This window comes from Rhinolophus sinicus, chromosome 8, assembly GCF_057876585.1.
Source record: "Rhinolophus sinicus isolate RSI-liver-muscle chromosome 8, RSI-T2T, whole genome shotgun sequence".
In the NCBI taxonomy this organism is placed as follows: Eukaryota; Metazoa; Chordata; class Mammalia; order Chiroptera; family Rhinolophidae; genus Rhinolophus; species Rhinolophus sinicus.
Window position 1 is genome coordinate 108,806 of NC_142508.1, and position 16,401 is coordinate 125,206.

A 16,401-nucleotide genomic window follows, 5' to 3' on the forward strand; every position below is an offset into this window, starting at 1 on the left:
TGGTCACCTGGGCAGAGGTGAAACAGCAGTCACCACGTGCAGTTCAGAGGCAGAGAGGTCCCTGTCGGCACTGCAGTTTGCATGCTAGGGACTCGGTGATGGCCGCGGTGGCCACAGAGCTTGCCTCCCCGGGAAGAAGCATTCCTGCTTGTGGCTTTAAAATGAAGCTTCTGGGTGAAGGAAGTTAGGGTGATATTTGCTCTGAAAGTGGAGGGAGGGACACTGCCAGCTGTTACCTGGCCTGACACCTTCATGCCAGAAAGGTTCATGCATGGGACCCTGAGCCCCAAAACATAGACAGATACCCAAAGGGGCCCCTTCTGTCACGTCAGCAGGACAAAGGTGGCGATTCGATTACAGGGCATGTTGCATTACTCAAATACCTTCTGCCACGGATCTGGTTATTTCTCAAAGCTGGTTAAATGGACACATAGCTAAGTGTATTCCCAATAATATTGTCGGTGCAAGTTTATGAACAGAAAAATAATCTGTGAGATAATTATCTAAGGAATGGGCTTTCTATGTGCAAAGCTTGTAGACAGGTCCGGTCATGCCAGCGGGGTCCCCCCGCGGTGACACTGCTGTGCCTGCCGTGGACTGGCCGTCCTTCCCGCCTTCGTTCTGTCTCCCAGCCTGCAGGGGTGTCTGGGACAACATCACGTGCTGGCGTCCCGCGGACGTGGGGGAGACCGTCACAGTACCCTGCCCAACGGTGTTCGGCAACCTTCACAGCAAACCAGGTACTGTCCTCCGTGGGTTCACACATGGAGGGCTCGGCCGCCGCGGGGCCGCACGAAGCGGGGCCTCCTGGGCTGAGTGGCTTAGAGAGCAGGAGGACGAGGAGAGAAGGCCCCGCTGGGGACCTGGATGGCATCGCTCGGCCACAGAGACTTCGTTTCGTCTTGGGCAGGTGTTAGGGGTAATGATGTGAGACCAGAAATGCGGAGGGACTTCGAGTAGAGTGTCGTGGCCCAGACTGGGGCTCCCCACCACCCCAGAGAGGGGCAGGCAGTGCCCTCACATCTGAACCTTACCTTCCAGGAAACATAAGCAAAAACTGCACAAGTGATGGGTGGTCGGAGATGTTTCCAGATTTCATAGATGCATGCAGCTACGATGACCCTGAGGATGAGGGCAAGGTGAGGCCTGGCCGGGGCAGGCGGGGGCTGGTGGCGGCGGGGGGCGGGGGGGGGGGGCGGGGGGGGGGGCAGGCAGAGGCTGGTGGGGGGGGAGCTGGCGGGGACAGGCGGGGGCTGGTGGGGGCAGGCGGGGGCTGGTGGGGGCAGGCGCTCCTGGTCCATTTTCCCGTTACCCACACGGCCCCACACGGCCCCACAGGGATTACACCTCGGTGGCCACGCTGCTTATTGGCCAAATCAAAGAAATTCCCTATGTCACTCCAGCTGGTGGCATTTGGGATTCTCTGATGGTCTGTGATTTGGAAAGGCTGCTTCTCTCCACCTGCAGTCAGTATCAGGAAGGCTGTGCCTGCCTGAAATGAGCCTTTCTGAGCGTCCTTTCAGCCATGGGGGCTTCTCCCTCCCGTTTAACACATTGCTGCGATGTGGGCTTTCGAGAAGCGAGCAGCTGTCGTCTTCGCCCTGAGCCAGTAGCAGCAAATTGAGCCGACACTAAAGCATCTTTGCAAACTTAGAGGATGAGCGTGTCCCGCTGGTGATGAGGGGTGCAGGCTGGCAGCTGGTGATTTGTCTCAGGCGGTGCTGGGGCTCCCTATGGCCGGCGTCCCCTCAGGCGGTGCTGGGGCTCCCCATGGCCGGCGTCCCCTCTGGTGGTGCTGGGGCTCCCCATGGCCGGCATCCCCTCAGGTGGTGCTGGGGCTCCCCATGGCCGGCGTCCCCTCAAGTGGGTAGTTTAAGGGCCATGAGCTGTGAGCTCAGTGAGCCCCCTCCCCCAGGAAGGTTAACGTAACACATCGGTCCAGCTCAGCGGCACTCTGCTAGGGCCTGTCTGCATACCTCCCCAGTCTCTGCACCGTCGTACGTTGTGGCTCATTCTGCTTCATGAGCAGCAAACCTGATACCTGTCTTCCCATTGGGCCCCGTTCATTTACCCCACAACCTGCTGTGTGACGTCACACCATGACAATGGCTCCAGGCTAGACTCCTACGAAAGGGAGTTTCTTTCTGAGCCTTGGTGATGAAAGTGAGGGAACTCTGCTCTCCCTCTGGGGTCATGATTGCAAAAGGCAGCTTTTCTGTGTCAAGCGTATCTCACATTCCCCTGTGTGTTCAGCCACTTGTTACAAGTGAAGACGTCGGTGGCTCCTGCATTCTCTTCGACCAGTGGAAGGGCCACTTTGGAGCCTATATGGATTCGTGCTGCTGCACGCCACCCCGCTTGTCCCAAAGACACAGGGAGTGGCCACCACCTGGCCAGGCATAAGAACAAGAGCTACCCAACTCAGGACTTCACTACAATGGACCCGTGTCTAGGACCCAATGCCCAGAAACGCCCGACCTCGCTGCTGCTGGTCCTCCCTCCCAGACCCCACTTCCTACTCTGTGGTCCTTCTGTCATCATAGCCTTTGATCCCACTCATTTTGGGGTGCAATCCCCATGGTTTGTTCTGGGGTGCGACCCCCCGTGGTTTGTTCTGGGGTGCAATCCCCCGTGGTTTTGGGGTGTGATCACCCATGGTTTGTTCTGGGGTGTGATCACCCATGGTTTGTTCTGGGTGTGATCACCCATGGTTTGTTCTGGGGTGTGATCACCCATGGTTTGTTCTGGGGTGCGATCACCCATGGTTTGTTCTGGGTGTGATCACCCATGGTTTGTTCTGGGGTGCGATCACCCATGGTTTGTTCTGGGTGTGATCACCCATGGTTTGTTCTGGGGTGCGATCACCCATGGTTTGTTCTGGGTGTGATCACCCATGGTTTGTTCTGGGGTGTGATCACCCATGGTTTGTTCTGGGGTGCGATCACCCATGGTTTGTTCTGGGAGTGATCACCCATGGTTTGTTCTGGGGTGCGATCACCCATGGTTTGTTCTGGGTGTGATCACCCATGGTTTGTTCTGGGGTGTGATCACCCATGGTTTGTTCTGGGTGTGATCACCCATGGTTTGTTCTGGGGTGCGATCACCCATGGTTTGTTCTGGGTGTGATCACCCATGGTTTGTTCTGGGGTGTGATCACCCATGGTTGGTTCTGGGGTATGATCCCCTGTGGTTTGTTCTGGGGTGTGATCCCCCGTGGTTGGTTCTGGGGTGCGATCCCCCATGGTTTGTTCTGGGTGTGATCACCCATGGTTTGTTCTGGGGTGCGATCCCTCATGGTTTGTTCTGGGGTGTGATCACCCATGGTTGGTTCTGGGGTATGATCCCCTGTGGTTTGTTCTGGGGTGTGATCCCCCGTGGTTGGTTCTGGAGTGCGATCCCCCGTGGTTGGTTCTGGGGTGTGATCCCCTGTGGTTTGTTCTGGGGTGTGATCCCCCGTGGTTGGTTTTGGGGTGCGATCCCCCGTGGTTTGCACACGACTCAGATGTCCGTTGTCACAGTGCCGCCGGGGCCTTGTCAGCCCAGCTGACCCCACAGCACAATGTGAGTCCCATGTGAGTCTGCTGCAAGCAGGAAACATGACAGAAAGGAGCGCTGTGGCTCTGCAGCCCATTTGCTTTCCTCAGCTCCCGTGACCCCACCTGGAAAGTTGGGACAAATGACAATGCTGCACGTGGTGGCTGATGACCCAGTACAGATCCCAGTCAGTGGCCTATGGCATCAAACACAAACTGAGAGCGCATTTCGTGGGGAGACATGAGCGATTCCAGATGGGGGCTCCTCCCACACTGCTCTTGAGCTGCTCCGTGTGCCCAAACCAGGAGACCGTCCTGTTGACTATCTGAGAATAAGACTACAAATTATATAGAATGTAGCCCAGTTTCAGGACTATTTCTTTAGAAAGAAGAGTTCCCAGACCCTGCTCTGAGGACCCTGAATTCTGACTGGGGGCAGGGACTGCCCCCTCCTCCCACAGACCCCTTCGGTGACCAGGGCTCCAGCAGTGGCTGTGGCTGACCCTGTCATATCTCACCAGCCTGCAGGTGGCCCTGTGTGTGGGGTGGGGCTCCATCCTATCCCCACGTCTGTGTTCTACTGTCTGGCACCTCTGAGGCTTCAGGACAGATGTGTGGGGTGTAAAGCAATGTCCCAAGAGCTCACCACCAGCCTCTATTCGGAACCTGGTCCTCATTTGTGCACTCCACAGAGTTCTGACTCTGTCCTTGGGGTACTGAGAACCCTTTGTGGCTGCACAGGATGTCTCACGTGGCGGCCAAGAGCTGACTGCTGTTGGCAGTGCCATGGGCACCTTCAGAAGTGAGCCCACCGTCCTGTCTCCTCGGTCTCCTGGCTCACAGTGTGGGAGGCACGCCCAGGAAAGCTGTTGGGAAAACTTCTGTGTTCACTTGGGACGTGGAAAGGCCTGTAACTAAATCCTGTCTGTGTGAAACACAGAGTGTCTAAATTCTGATCCTTTTCCATCCAGTTTGAAGAGCTATTTTTCTTCTTAATTAAACATTTCAGAGATTCTGCAGATGTCATGAATGCATCGTCCCTGCTAACGGATTAGAAAGTCAAAATATTTTAATGTTTGCGAGCGAAGAGAATGATGGCATAAAACCAAAATGAATAATATTTCTTCCTGATTGCAGTTTCCATGCTCGAATACTTTGAATATTTGGTTGTTTAGGGGCTCACTTTGAGGATGAAAGCTGCCAGGCATGGCTGTGCCCGAGGACCAGGGTCTCCTGCAGCGGTGGCCTGGGGGGCGGCAGCAATGTCCTGCCCCTTAGTGAGCTCACGCTTCTCATGGCCTCCTTGTCTCATCAGCTGCCCCTTTCTTCCCAGGGTCATGACTTGCATTGGATTTCTGCTCCCACACAGCCAGGTTCTGCCCTGGGTGCTGTGTGTGCAATCTTTGATTTCAAAATTAATTAAATTCAAGGAAAAACAAAATAGCCTCCACAAAAGCCACAGAGTTGGCTACACATGGTGAGGGCATCATAAGATAAAAAAGTCAGGAAGGGGCGTCTGCAGGGGAAGGGGTTTGACGTCCCAGAGGACGAGGCAGGCATTGGCCCTGTGGGTGCCCCTCGTTTGGGATGAGGGGGCCTGAGGCCCTGTCAGGTGGTCGGGCCTGTCTTGTGTGCACAGAAAGCCTAAGCCAGCATGTCCCCACCTTGTACGTGTCACCACAGCCACCCCCTAGGCATGTGCCATTGTGCCTTGTGCAAGGTGCATTTTCATAGGTCTTCTATTTTATAGCCATTGGAGAAAGGGTTTAATCCCATTAAGAAGATTTAAGACCCCCCACCCCCACCCCCAGCTCCTGTCTCCTCTGTTCTACAGCCCAGCCTGCTGAATGCCACAGGGAAAAGCAGGTCACTCGCTGACCGCGAGACCCTCCCTTGTCATGGGAGCTGAGGGCGTCCTGCACTGAGGAGGTTGTCCTGGCATTGCGCTCTCAGCCTGCGCCGGTCCTGGTCCTCCCGCCTGGTGTTGTCATTGCCCCCAGCCTCCCCCACCCACCCTGCCCGAGCCCTGGGGCATCTGGAGTGGGCAGCTCGGCCATAGGGTGTCAGTGGACCCCGGGTCCCTGATTTCCTGCATCAAAGGCTGTCTCGAGGCTCCAGGTCAGCTGTGTCCTCACGCCAGACTCCCTGCCGTGGTTCCCTGTCTGGTCTCCTGGGGATGCTGCGAGCTGGCAACATAGAAACCACTAGACGTTCAGCAACCAGAATGAATCTCTGTGGGCCCCAGGGTGTACCCCATGCTGAGTGTCAGGAGCCTCCGGGTGAGTCTGCTGACCAGGGCTGCACCGGTGCCCGGGCTTCACCACAGCGAGTGCCCTCACAGTTGCCACCCGCCTCGCCGAAGACAGCAGCCCCAGCCACATGCGGGCACCTGTGCAGGGTGGACGGCGGGAAGTATGCCGCGTTGCCTGGGTCGTGTGCGAGCTCACACAGTTCTCACATGCAGGACACTTCAGCTAAATTTAGCCCCGAGGGCTGTTTGGCATTCCAGACTTCCCATGCATCAAGTGGACACATTTCTTCCACGTTATGCCATGTTCCTAAAATACGTGTGCTCTCTCCTCTCAGCCTCAGACTACTGCGGGACTCTTGCCCACTGAGCACTCACGTCACCCCATCGTACTGCCCATGGTCCTCATGGTGCTTCTGTGTCGGGCACGCTCTGGCCTCTCTGGGTCCCCACAGGCCCAGTAGGGCGGGACACGCTGCTGCTGAGTAGGGGGATAGCAAAGGGTGACTCCTGGGAGCAGACATGTGTGCCCAGCAGACCCAGCGTGGCTGGGTACCCACCCCGTTCTGTCGTGGCTGCTGGTCTGACTCAGCTTTGGAGCAAGCTCCTTGGGCAGCGGCGGGTGGCCAGAGGAAATGCCTGTCATGGCTTCCAGGGCTGTAAGTGCTGTTCTCTAGGGTCATGGGACAACGAGGTGACACTGGGAGCAGGGACAGTGGGCCTGCAGGGTAAGACCAGTGCAGTGACTAGGACGCAGCAGTGTCGGCTGGCCGTGTGACCAGAGACCTGCCCACCAGGACCAGAAGGTTCATCAGATCTTACCTGAAACTGTAACAAAGACACACGGCACCTGCCCAGGAGAAGCCAGTGGCGGGTGGGGGAGGAGGGGGTGTTAGAAAATCCCACCCAGGATGGCCGAGGCCCAGACAGCTGTTCCCATGACAAAAGCACAAGAATTAGAGGTCAGCACGGTCGGGAAGAAGGGGCGCAGGAGCACACATGTGGGTGACACAAGGGACAGTGCCGCTGGATGAAAGGAAATACGAAGAGAAACTGTCATCAAGGAAGGGTCCCGGAATGCTTGGGAAGGAGGGTGGCCCAGGGCCTGCCTGGGTGACAGCAAGGCCTCCATTTCCTGTGAGACGAGGCTGGGACAAGGCGTGCCTCTGGCGCTTCGGGCAGGACTCTGGGCTGCAGTTGGAGCCTGCAGGTGGGGACCGGACGGACGGCAGGCAGACCTGGACTCACGGGGAGAGGGGGCTGGGCTGTTCGGAATCCCTCAGCTGCGCACATCCGAGCACGGGGTCACCCTCGGGACACTGCTTGGAAAGCACTGCAGGTGGAAGCCTGCTCCATGCTGGCGTGGGGGTCAGCAGCAGCCCAAGGTGCAAAGCAGGGAAGGGATGGCCTCTTTCTGGGACCCCACAGCGCCCAGACACTCTTCCCCCACAGGCAGGTGGGGCTACTGCCCACTGGCGTCTGTTTACAGGTGTGTATTGTCCGTATGTTATTTTCTAGGCTTTTGATAGGTTTCAAATACTTCATTTTCCAACTGTTCAACCTGAACTTTTATCACAAGATAAAACGATGCAAAGCTGCTGCTATTTATGATTCCTTAATCAGAGAAGAAAACAGAAAATGACAGAAACCTAAAATTAGAGTTTCTGAGGACATTTTCAGAACCCTAAGGTGTCGTCTACCTTTTTCTTGACACAAAGCCACAGAGCACTACCATCCTGAAGCAAAAAAGCCTGATGAACTTCCCACACACCTGACCTGTGCCACCTGGAGGCAAATCACCTCCAGTGCCAGTTTTCCCTTCCTTCCCACTTTGGTCTCCCATAGCCCTTGGCCGTCTTCACTGGGCTGAGACCCAGTCACTCCCAGAGCTGATGGAAAGGAGGCAAAAACACACACTCACACACACACACACACACATACACTCAATGGCACACACACACACTCATACACACACTCGCTGACACACACATATACTCACTGACTGACACACACACACTTCTTGTTCGGGAGCACTGTTTTCCTGTACAAAACATCCTTTGGTCCTAATTGGAATCTGCTTGTTCCTGTTGGCTGCGTGGCCTCAGGGAAAAACAGAGGGGTTGGGTCCAGCCGGGTTGCTCAGCCTTTCTGCCCAAGTGTGTGCTTTTTTTCTCTCTTCTGCTGCATTTTTCTCTCTTTCTCTGGTGTGAATCAGGGCATTTTCAGATTCCTGGAGTGATCAGAGCTCTTGTACTTCCTTGAGATTTAAAATATCCATGTTGGCTGAGCATTTTCATGTTGAAAGAAGCGTTGGAAGCATGGCAGGTGCTGCTCCAGGGTCCCAGGCCCTGTTGGACAAGGGTTCAACTGCCACTCAGCCACTGGTCTGGGTTAGGAAGTCCCCTTGACCTGGGTGTGTGGTGTGCACATCCTGCCACGTGGCTTTGGGACCCCGACTCCAGCTCTCCTGGAATGTAGCCCAGCACATCCTCCCCACTTTGCTGTCCCAAAGGGTGGCAGGTCACGTCTCTCCAGCGGGGACTTGCTTTACGGCCACCATCCAAAGTCATTCCCAATGAACTGTAAGGAAAAGCCTGGGTGTTTAAAGAGGAGAGTAATTTTTTGGTTCAGGATGGAGGTGGAACTCTGAAACTATGCCGTCCCATGGTTTCTAGGCCATCAGCAGCCAGGAGCCCTTTGTGAAGGGAACAGCGGCATCCTTGCATCTGGGACCTGTCCCTTTGTCTCATGCTGGCTCACAGACGTGTTTTCCTTTCTTTGTAGATCATGTTTTATATTCTGGTAAAGGCTGTTTACACCCTGGGCTACAGTGTCTCGCTGATCTCCCTTACAACAGGAAGCGTCATTCTTTGCCTCTTCAGGTAAGCAGCAGAAATGAGCAATTCTGCAAAGAACACAAGATGGGGAAATTACCATTTAGCCAGCTAATCCATCAGAGGTGCAGAGGAGACTACTACCTGAGCTCTCTCTGAGTGCTAAGCCAACCCAGCTCCCTGGGAGATGCCAGTGTGAAATGGGATGCCAACACTTACATTTTTATTTAAATACTCTGCATTCCTTGTATAAAGAAGTAATGCTGGTCTTGGATGAAAATTCAGTCCGACTGTTATTTACTAAATACAGCCATTATGCAAATGCTTTGAACATACAGAAGCAACAGCACCCCCTTTGAGAAGCACCCACATGTGGGCCACCCAGGCTCTCATGAGACAATACAATGTGTTCAAGACACGGACAGACAGACGCAGGAGTCAGCCTGCCTTGGTTCAGTCCTGGGTATATCTCTTGGTGGCTGTTTGACCTTGCGCAAATTACTTAACCTGTTGGTGCACCTGTAAAGTGTGGATGCTAGTGGAGTCCACACAGCATGTGGCAAGCACTCTAACTTTTGCCTGTTTTTCCCCCTGGAAGTGAAGGTAGGGTCCCACCCCCACCTGAATGTTAGCAGCTCCCTTTGGTAACTAATGACATACATTGTAGCAACTCCCTTGGGTAACTAATGAAATACATTGTAGCAGCTGGTTCCTCAGGGTCCCAGGGTAGAGATTTTGCTCCCAGAACAGATGTTTCTGTCTGGGAAAAGCTAGTAGGCATACCTAGGATTAAATCTATGTCTTAAGCATCATTAGCGCTAAACAAAATGGATGATATTTGGCTTATTTTAACAGGGTTTTGATCACCATGTGTCTTATTTCTCTTTGCTAAAATATAGTTCAAATACTGATCAATATTCAGATAGAATCAGTGGTATAACAAATAGAATCTTTAGAACCTCACAAGTCACTCATTAGGAGAGCCATACTGGAAAGTAAAATAAATGAATAAATGGAGAAAAGAACTGAGAAATCCAGCAAACGTAATTAAACTACACTTTTTATTTTTCAGGCAACGCACCTATATCAGGTGGCTGGTTATTCTCAGAGAGAATAAGTCAGTATCTTTAGCCCAGAACCCTACTTAGAAAAATGTGGGGAACATCTATTATATTCTAGTTCTTTAAAAAAAAAACCACTGGTACAATATTAATATCTGTTGTACTATCTTCTATATTTTACTATACACCTTTAAATCTTTAAGTTGTTAAAGATAAAAAAGAAAGGAAAAATTCGGGGAGGTTAGGGGGCACAGGGTAACGAGCTAGAACATTTTCAGCTTATTTTTAAAGAGCTGAACTACCCATATTGTTGACATCAGCAGTTTCCCTCAGATTCCTACTGAGTCACCCGAGAGCATGTGGAAATTGTCAAAAACACAGATGCGATCCTTTAAGAGAACCGCGTGGGTTTAGGAGCAGTAAGCGAGTCCTCTATACGTGGCCGTCATCATGCTGGTTCTGCCTGTAATGCTGCCATCTTGGGCCACTCACATGCCATCCCCTCTGCTCCCCCACCTGTCCCATGTGTTCAGGTAGCTGGACAACTGTAAGGGTGCATGGATTCTAAAATGTATTAATTATAAAAGTGACAAGCACCATTGTCCTGGTAAATAGACCCAGGAAAGGAATTCTTCGCAGTCATGGAACATTTATTCTCCAGAAGCTAAGAGAGCTTAGCATTAAGTAACTGTGTCCTTACTCTGTACACAGAGAAAGTAAGCGATTTATCTGATAGACCAAGTCCTGAAGTGTGCTGAGGGCGCAGGTAGCAAACACACTCCGGGTTTTGTGTGGGAGCCGCGGGCGGTCACCACGGCCACCATCCTGGAGCACTCCGGTATCCGGGTACTGGACAGAGCCCATCCAAGGGCCTCCTGCCCCGGGGACAGCAGCCCAGATTGCCAACACAGTGGCTGTGATGCAGTTTATAGGAGCTTGTAATTTCGCCCCCACCCCCCCACCCCCAGGTTTTATCTGTTAGAGAGAAGAGGTGCCCTTGTTCCTGGTGGCCAGTCGCAGGGCCTGCACTGCGTCCATCTGCCTTGGGGAGTGGGCGGGTTCTCCAAAGTCTGACCCAGCCTATGTCCCAGCCACTACCGAGAGCAGGTTCCCATCTGGCTTCTCTGGAAGCCACACCTGCAGGGCTCCCATCATCCGTCAGTAGGTCCATATGTGGAGGTGACATTTTGGACAGCTTGCACTCATCTGTGAAGGCGAGAAACCCCAAACCCCATTCAGTGGGAAGACGCAGGTGAGAGAGCGGGAAGGGGCAGAGAGATGAGAAGAGAAGGAAGAAGGGGTGACGAACCGTTCATCCTGGGACAGTAATAGACCCTTCCATTTCTTTAGGCTTCCTTCATTCCTTTCAGTGTTTTGTGCTTTTCTAAGGAAAGCCATGCACATCTTTTATTGTCATCCCTACGTATTTGTGCTGTTGCAGGTTTTGTTAAATTCCATTTCTAACTATTTCTAGGAGGGAGTTGATTTCTGTATATTAATCTGGCTTCAGCAACTTGCTAAATTTATTCAGGAATTCTACAATTATTCTGTGAGTTCAGTTTGATGATTCCCCCCTCCCCTTCCCTCCCCCACACAGGAAGCTGCATTGCACCCGGAACTACATCCACCTGAACCTGTTCCTCTCCTTCATCCTGCGAGCCATCTCGGTGCTGGTCAAGGATGACGTCCTGTACTCCAGCTCGGGCACCCTGCACTGCCCGGACCAGCCGTCCTCCTGGGTAAGGCTGTTGCTGACGGCCTGTCACCAAGGGGAGGGTGGCGTCAGGAACTCCAGCCCCACCCTCCCCCTCGTCACCCCCCTGCCCCTTATCTCCAGCCCCACCCTCATGGGGATGAAGTCCCAGAGCCGCCCCTGCACACGTCCTGCATGTCCTGGTTGGACGAGGATGAGGGCTCAGGCCTGAGAAGCAGAGGGACCTGGCCCAGAGGCCGGGACTCAGAGCAGGCCAGGTCCAGGCTGGTAGCGGACAGGTGACACAGGCAGGTGGGCAGCAAGTCCCAGACGCCGCCAGGGCCGGGAGGTCACAGGCAGAGTGAGTGCTGAGCCCAGCAGAGCCAGACACCATGTAGGCCCTGCCAGGACTGGTCAGTGGCAGCCCGGGGCTGCCGGTCATGACAGGTGACACGTGCAGTGCTGCTGCTTTATCCCAGAATCTCACCGATTCTGAGCACCAAACGCCTCCATCGGTGGCTGAGGGGGACACCTGAGGCCGCCCCCAAAGAGGGGCAGAGTCCTCAGAAGGTGATGGGTCTGTTCCCTGTCAAGAGAAGGTTTCTGACCTGTAGCCACCTCTGGTCTGTGCAGGGCGGAGCCCCTGGTCTCAGCTCCTTAGTGACATGGGCCACCTGGGCAGTTTATTCTCACCAAGACCAGAACACATGGCACGTGAGGCCTGCGGGCTTTGCACCCCCCCCCCCCCAAAGCCTGAGTCCTTTGGCCTGGGGGTGGACAGGGTGGCCCTGGGCTCTGCAGCGAGGCACCCAGCCCAGGCCAAACCCACCTGCCACTGCTGCCCCAGGGGAGAGGCTGGGCTGGAGGTGCTGGGCCTTCGAGCTGCCATCAGCCCGCAGCCCAGGTCAGAATGGCCATGTGTCAGGACAAAGGCAGGTGAGTGGAATGGAATGAGTGAGAGCTGCCAGCACACACAGACACACGCCCCCTTCAGGCTGTTTGCATCCACCCCTGGAAGGACCGCTGGTTTGGGACCCCGTGTCAAGGGCAGAGCAGCTGTGGACACAGGACACACGTGAAGCCAACAGGTGGGCCCTGCCCCAGACGAGCACACCAAGATGCCGTCCTCTGCGCTGGTTTGTGAGGTTTTCATTTAACTCCTGCGCAAACCATACTGTAGAGAAAATGAACAACCAGACGCCCAGGATGACAACCTGGTCGTTGGCTTTCAGCAGGAGCTGCCAGGTGAAGACGAGGTGCAGGCCCCCGGGCCCCGCCGTGTGCTTCAGGCCAGGGGACAGGTCTGGTTGGGGACCTGCTGCTAAGGGCCCACTGGCCTGGGCCTGTCTCTACCCCGTGTCTGGGTGGCAGCAGATCCCGGAGGCCCTGCGTGGCCCACAGGCCCTTCCATCCCGAGGGACGTGTTTGAAATCACCGCTAAAGATGACGACATCAGCAGAGAGCTTCTTACTCATGAAACCTCTCATCCGCAGAGTGTGTGGATGGTGGATGAGCAAAGGGAAAGAAATGCAGGCGTGGCATTGTCAGATTTTACCAAGAAAGTAGAATCATCTTAAATACACGTTTCTGCATCTTTTTTCCTTATTCAACAGGACACCATGGGAACCCTCCAAACCCACTGGCGCAGTGGTCTACTATGTGGGTGTGACACAATTTCTTTAACTGTCCCAGCAGTAACAGGCACACTTAGACTGCATTCATTAGTCACGCATCTTCATACTAACATTGGATTTATTTTTATTACAAAGATTAAAAAAACATTTTTGTGGAAAACTTTGATCTGCAAAAGGATGAATTTGATTTGCAAAAGGGAGAATTTGGAGTGCAAAAGAGTGAATTTGGTTTGCAAAAGAGTGAATTAGATTTGCAAAAGGGTGAATTTGATTTGCAAAAGAGAATTTGGAGTGCAAAACCTGTACCCTGGGGCTCCTGGTCCTTCTGACGGAGCTCACGACTGTGTGTGTTTCTGACTGGACCAGTGTTGCTTGGCTCCAAAAGTCTGGAACAGTGGCCAGCTGTGCCCTCAGTGTGTCAGCTGGCCATCCGTACTGCCTGGCAGCACCTACAGGGGCTCCACAGCTCTGCCTCCTGCATGCCCGACACAATTTCTGGGACTACTCCCAGGAGTGGTGACAAATCACGAGTTTAGTGAAGTTCGGTTTTCTGTTTTCATGGTTTGTTAATATGGCGTCTGTCCACGTACGATGACCCTGGTCCTAATATTCAGTGGGTGGTGCTCGGCTATCTGTGCTGCCCCTGAGGATGACGGTGCCCTGTCCCCCTGCTTAGAGCGAGGTGGGGGCCGGGAGTGGGGGTGGGGTCCCAGGTGGTCCAGTTAGTGCCCTGCAGGGCCGGCCAGCCTGAAACGGCTGTAGGCCCACCTGCCCCCACATGGATGTCCACACACGTACTGAAGCCTATCTGCGTGTGTGGCCATCAGCCTGCTGTGTAAGTACGGCCATTGTGCGTGTACTGGGGTGGGGAGGCTGCAAAGATAGACAGGGACAGAAGTGAACGTCACTGTGGACTTAGTGACTGAAAGCCTTGACTTGCTGTTTGTTCATGAGCTTGAAATACCTGGTACGTTTAGTTGCATGAAGGTCTGAGGGAATAAAGTATGTTTATTTTATATGCTACATGACCTTTTCCTGGTAGGAGCTCCTTCCCAACTCTGGGGGAGGTCATCTGTTTGCCAGTTTCTTTTGTTTTTCCCTTTTTCTTCATCTGCTGTTAAGAGAGGGTAGTGAGGAAGAGCAGACAGAAGGATCAGGGACAGCCTGGTGGGTGAGGACGTGGGACAGTGGGTCCAGGTGCCCCGGAGGGGCGGTCAGGCCAGTGGGCCCACGCCCCTGCACCCACTCAGGAGTCCGGGGCTCTCTGGACAGTGGTGTGCAGCTGCCATGACCTGCGTTTGCTTCCAGCAAGTCCTGAGCCACGGCGTCCTGCACGCCCAGGGCCTCTGACACGTGCACATCTGCAGTCCACAGCTCTGTTGGGGTGTCTCTGACTCTTACACAAGTCGGGGTGCACGTGCTGTCCTGGGGCAGCTCTGCCTTCCATGAGCTGTTCCCCAAGTGTGGCCACGTTCTCTTGCTCCAGGTCGGCTGCAAGCTGAGCCTGGTGTTCTTCCAATACTGCACTATGGCCAACTTCTACTGGCTGCTGGTAGAGGGGCTGTACCTGCACACCTTGCTGGTGGCCATGTTCTCGCCAGGCCGTCGCTTCCTGGCCTACCTCCTGATTGGATGGGGTAAGGACTCCCCTCACCAGTCCGCGTGTGCCCACAAACCCTCCAGGTTCCTGATGCCTGTTCTTTGTAGGGTGCACTTCCAGTAAAATCAGAAAGTGCTTTTCTAGGATGACAGCTGGTTCCTACAGCCAACACTTTGATAACGCTGGGAACCAGGGACCTGGTCGGAAGTTGCTCCAAACTCCTACTGCTGGAGCGTGCCCGCGGTGGCAGTCAGGAAGCAGGCGTGGGAGGAGAAGGAGCAGGAGGTCCTGCCAGGAAGGGGGTGAAGCCGTGGGACCCCACATTCACAGCGAGGGATACCCGTCCAATTGTCAGTGCACGTATCTGCTCCAAAACTTCAGTAACAACACTCAAGCGTGTCGGACCTCTGAAGTGTCAACTTTCAGACACGAATTGAATTGTCTGCACTGCTTAATGAGGCACGAGCACAAGCTTGTGTATGTTTATGAAGAATTTCCGCTCACTCCTTTCATCAGAAAGCCCTCATCCTGGCTGGTCCTGGCTGACCAAGGCCACACTTGGCGCTGCAGTCTGCTGCGAGCTCACTGCCTAGGGCCATGTGTGACCAGGTGTCTGTCCACAGGCATCCCCACCGTGTGCACAGCGGCGTGGACAGCAGCCAGACTCTCTTTAGAAGACACGGGGTGAGTGTTGTGCCCAGACCGCAGCCTTTAGAGTGAGACGGAGCAACACTGTCAGTTCTGGTATCGTTAGGTCGTTTTCATGTGTGCTGGAAGAAGCATGAGCTGCACCAACTCCCAAGTTAGACCCAGAAGTTACGGATTTAGGAGGGACCTGACCTGCCCCCTCTCCTGGCTTCTGGGGTTACACTTTGGTTTCACCTCCCCAGCAGCAGACTATCGTGCTGAGAAGAATAAAACAAAACTAAACCACGCGATAGGGACAGATTGCGTCAAGATTTCCAAATGCACAGTAATTGTGCCTTAGAGTGGGCGGTCAGGAGGGGGCGTGGCCGTCAGGAGGGGGCGTGGCCGTCAGGAGGGGGCGTGGCCGTCAGGAGGGGGCGTGGCCGTCAGGAGGGGGCGTGGCCGTCAGGAGGGGGCGTGGCCGTCAGGAGGGCCGCAGAACAGCAAACCAGGAGACCGCGCCTGCAATGGGAGGGCCAGCTTCGTCCTGCAGGCGCCAGCGGTCGGGTGGGTCCACAGGCAGCACCCTATCCTGTAGCTGGGTTCATGGAATTGGTGGTAGTGACTTTCGTCTTCTCTTTCCAACAGCTGCTGGGATACCAACGAGCACAGCGGTCCCTGGTGGGTTATACGAACGCCAATTTTAATTTCTATCGTAGTAAGTAATGTCTGTACTGAAACACGGGGTGTGTGTGGGGCTGGACACGCAGAGAGCGAGCCGGCGGTCCCGTGTTGAACAGGAATGGCCCCATTGTACCCAGTCTTTGGAGAGAAGCCCGTCATAGGAGCCACCAGCTCCTTCCGTAGTGCACTGTGTACCCTCAGGATGAAGTCTGGGGACGGCGACGGGGAGCATGTATGTGGTCCCCGTGGGGGAGAGGACCTGGGGGTCACAGTCGGACTGACCAAGTCGGCCATGTTAGAGCTGAGCCAGATTTGTTTGTCCTTTTCATGTCTCAAAGTAAACGTTCTCACTGCCGCAACCCGGGGCCCTAAGCTATGTGGTGCAGCTGACACACAGTGTCCAGCTCCGACCTGGGCAGAGCTAGGCTGGGTGGGGCCTGGGGCCTGTAAGTGAGGTGCCAGAGCCTGTCCCTGCGATGGGGAGCAG

General features: G+C 54.5%; 1 protein-coding gene across 7 annotated transcripts in view; it reads left to right on the forward strand.

Annotated features, from left to right (window-relative positions):
• VIPR2 (vasoactive intestinal peptide receptor 2) overlaps nucleotides 1–16,401 on the forward strand; it is an 85,120-nt gene that overhangs the window by 65,837 nt on the left and 2,882 nt on the right. For 5 of the 7 annotated variants that reach the window (XM_088799754.1, XM_088799755.1, XM_074315024.2 and 2 more), the window contains 7 exons: nucleotides 633–740; nucleotides 1,042–1,139; nucleotides 8,566–8,663; nucleotides 11,274–11,415; nucleotides 14,490–14,640; nucleotides 15,227–15,287; nucleotides 15,879–15,948. In XM_088799754.1, coding sequence (XP_088655880.1) covers nucleotides 633–740; nucleotides 1,042–1,139; nucleotides 8,566–8,663; nucleotides 11,274–11,415; nucleotides 14,490–14,640; nucleotides 15,227–15,287; nucleotides 15,879–15,948 — 728 coding nt within the window. Of the gene's footprint in view, nucleotides 1–531; nucleotides 741–1,041; nucleotides 1,140–8,565; nucleotides 8,664–11,273; nucleotides 11,416–14,489; nucleotides 14,641–15,226; nucleotides 15,288–15,878; nucleotides 15,949–16,401 lie in introns of all 7 variants that reach the window. The other 2 variants (XM_088799756.1, XM_088799757.1) reach the window with 2 other exon arrangements.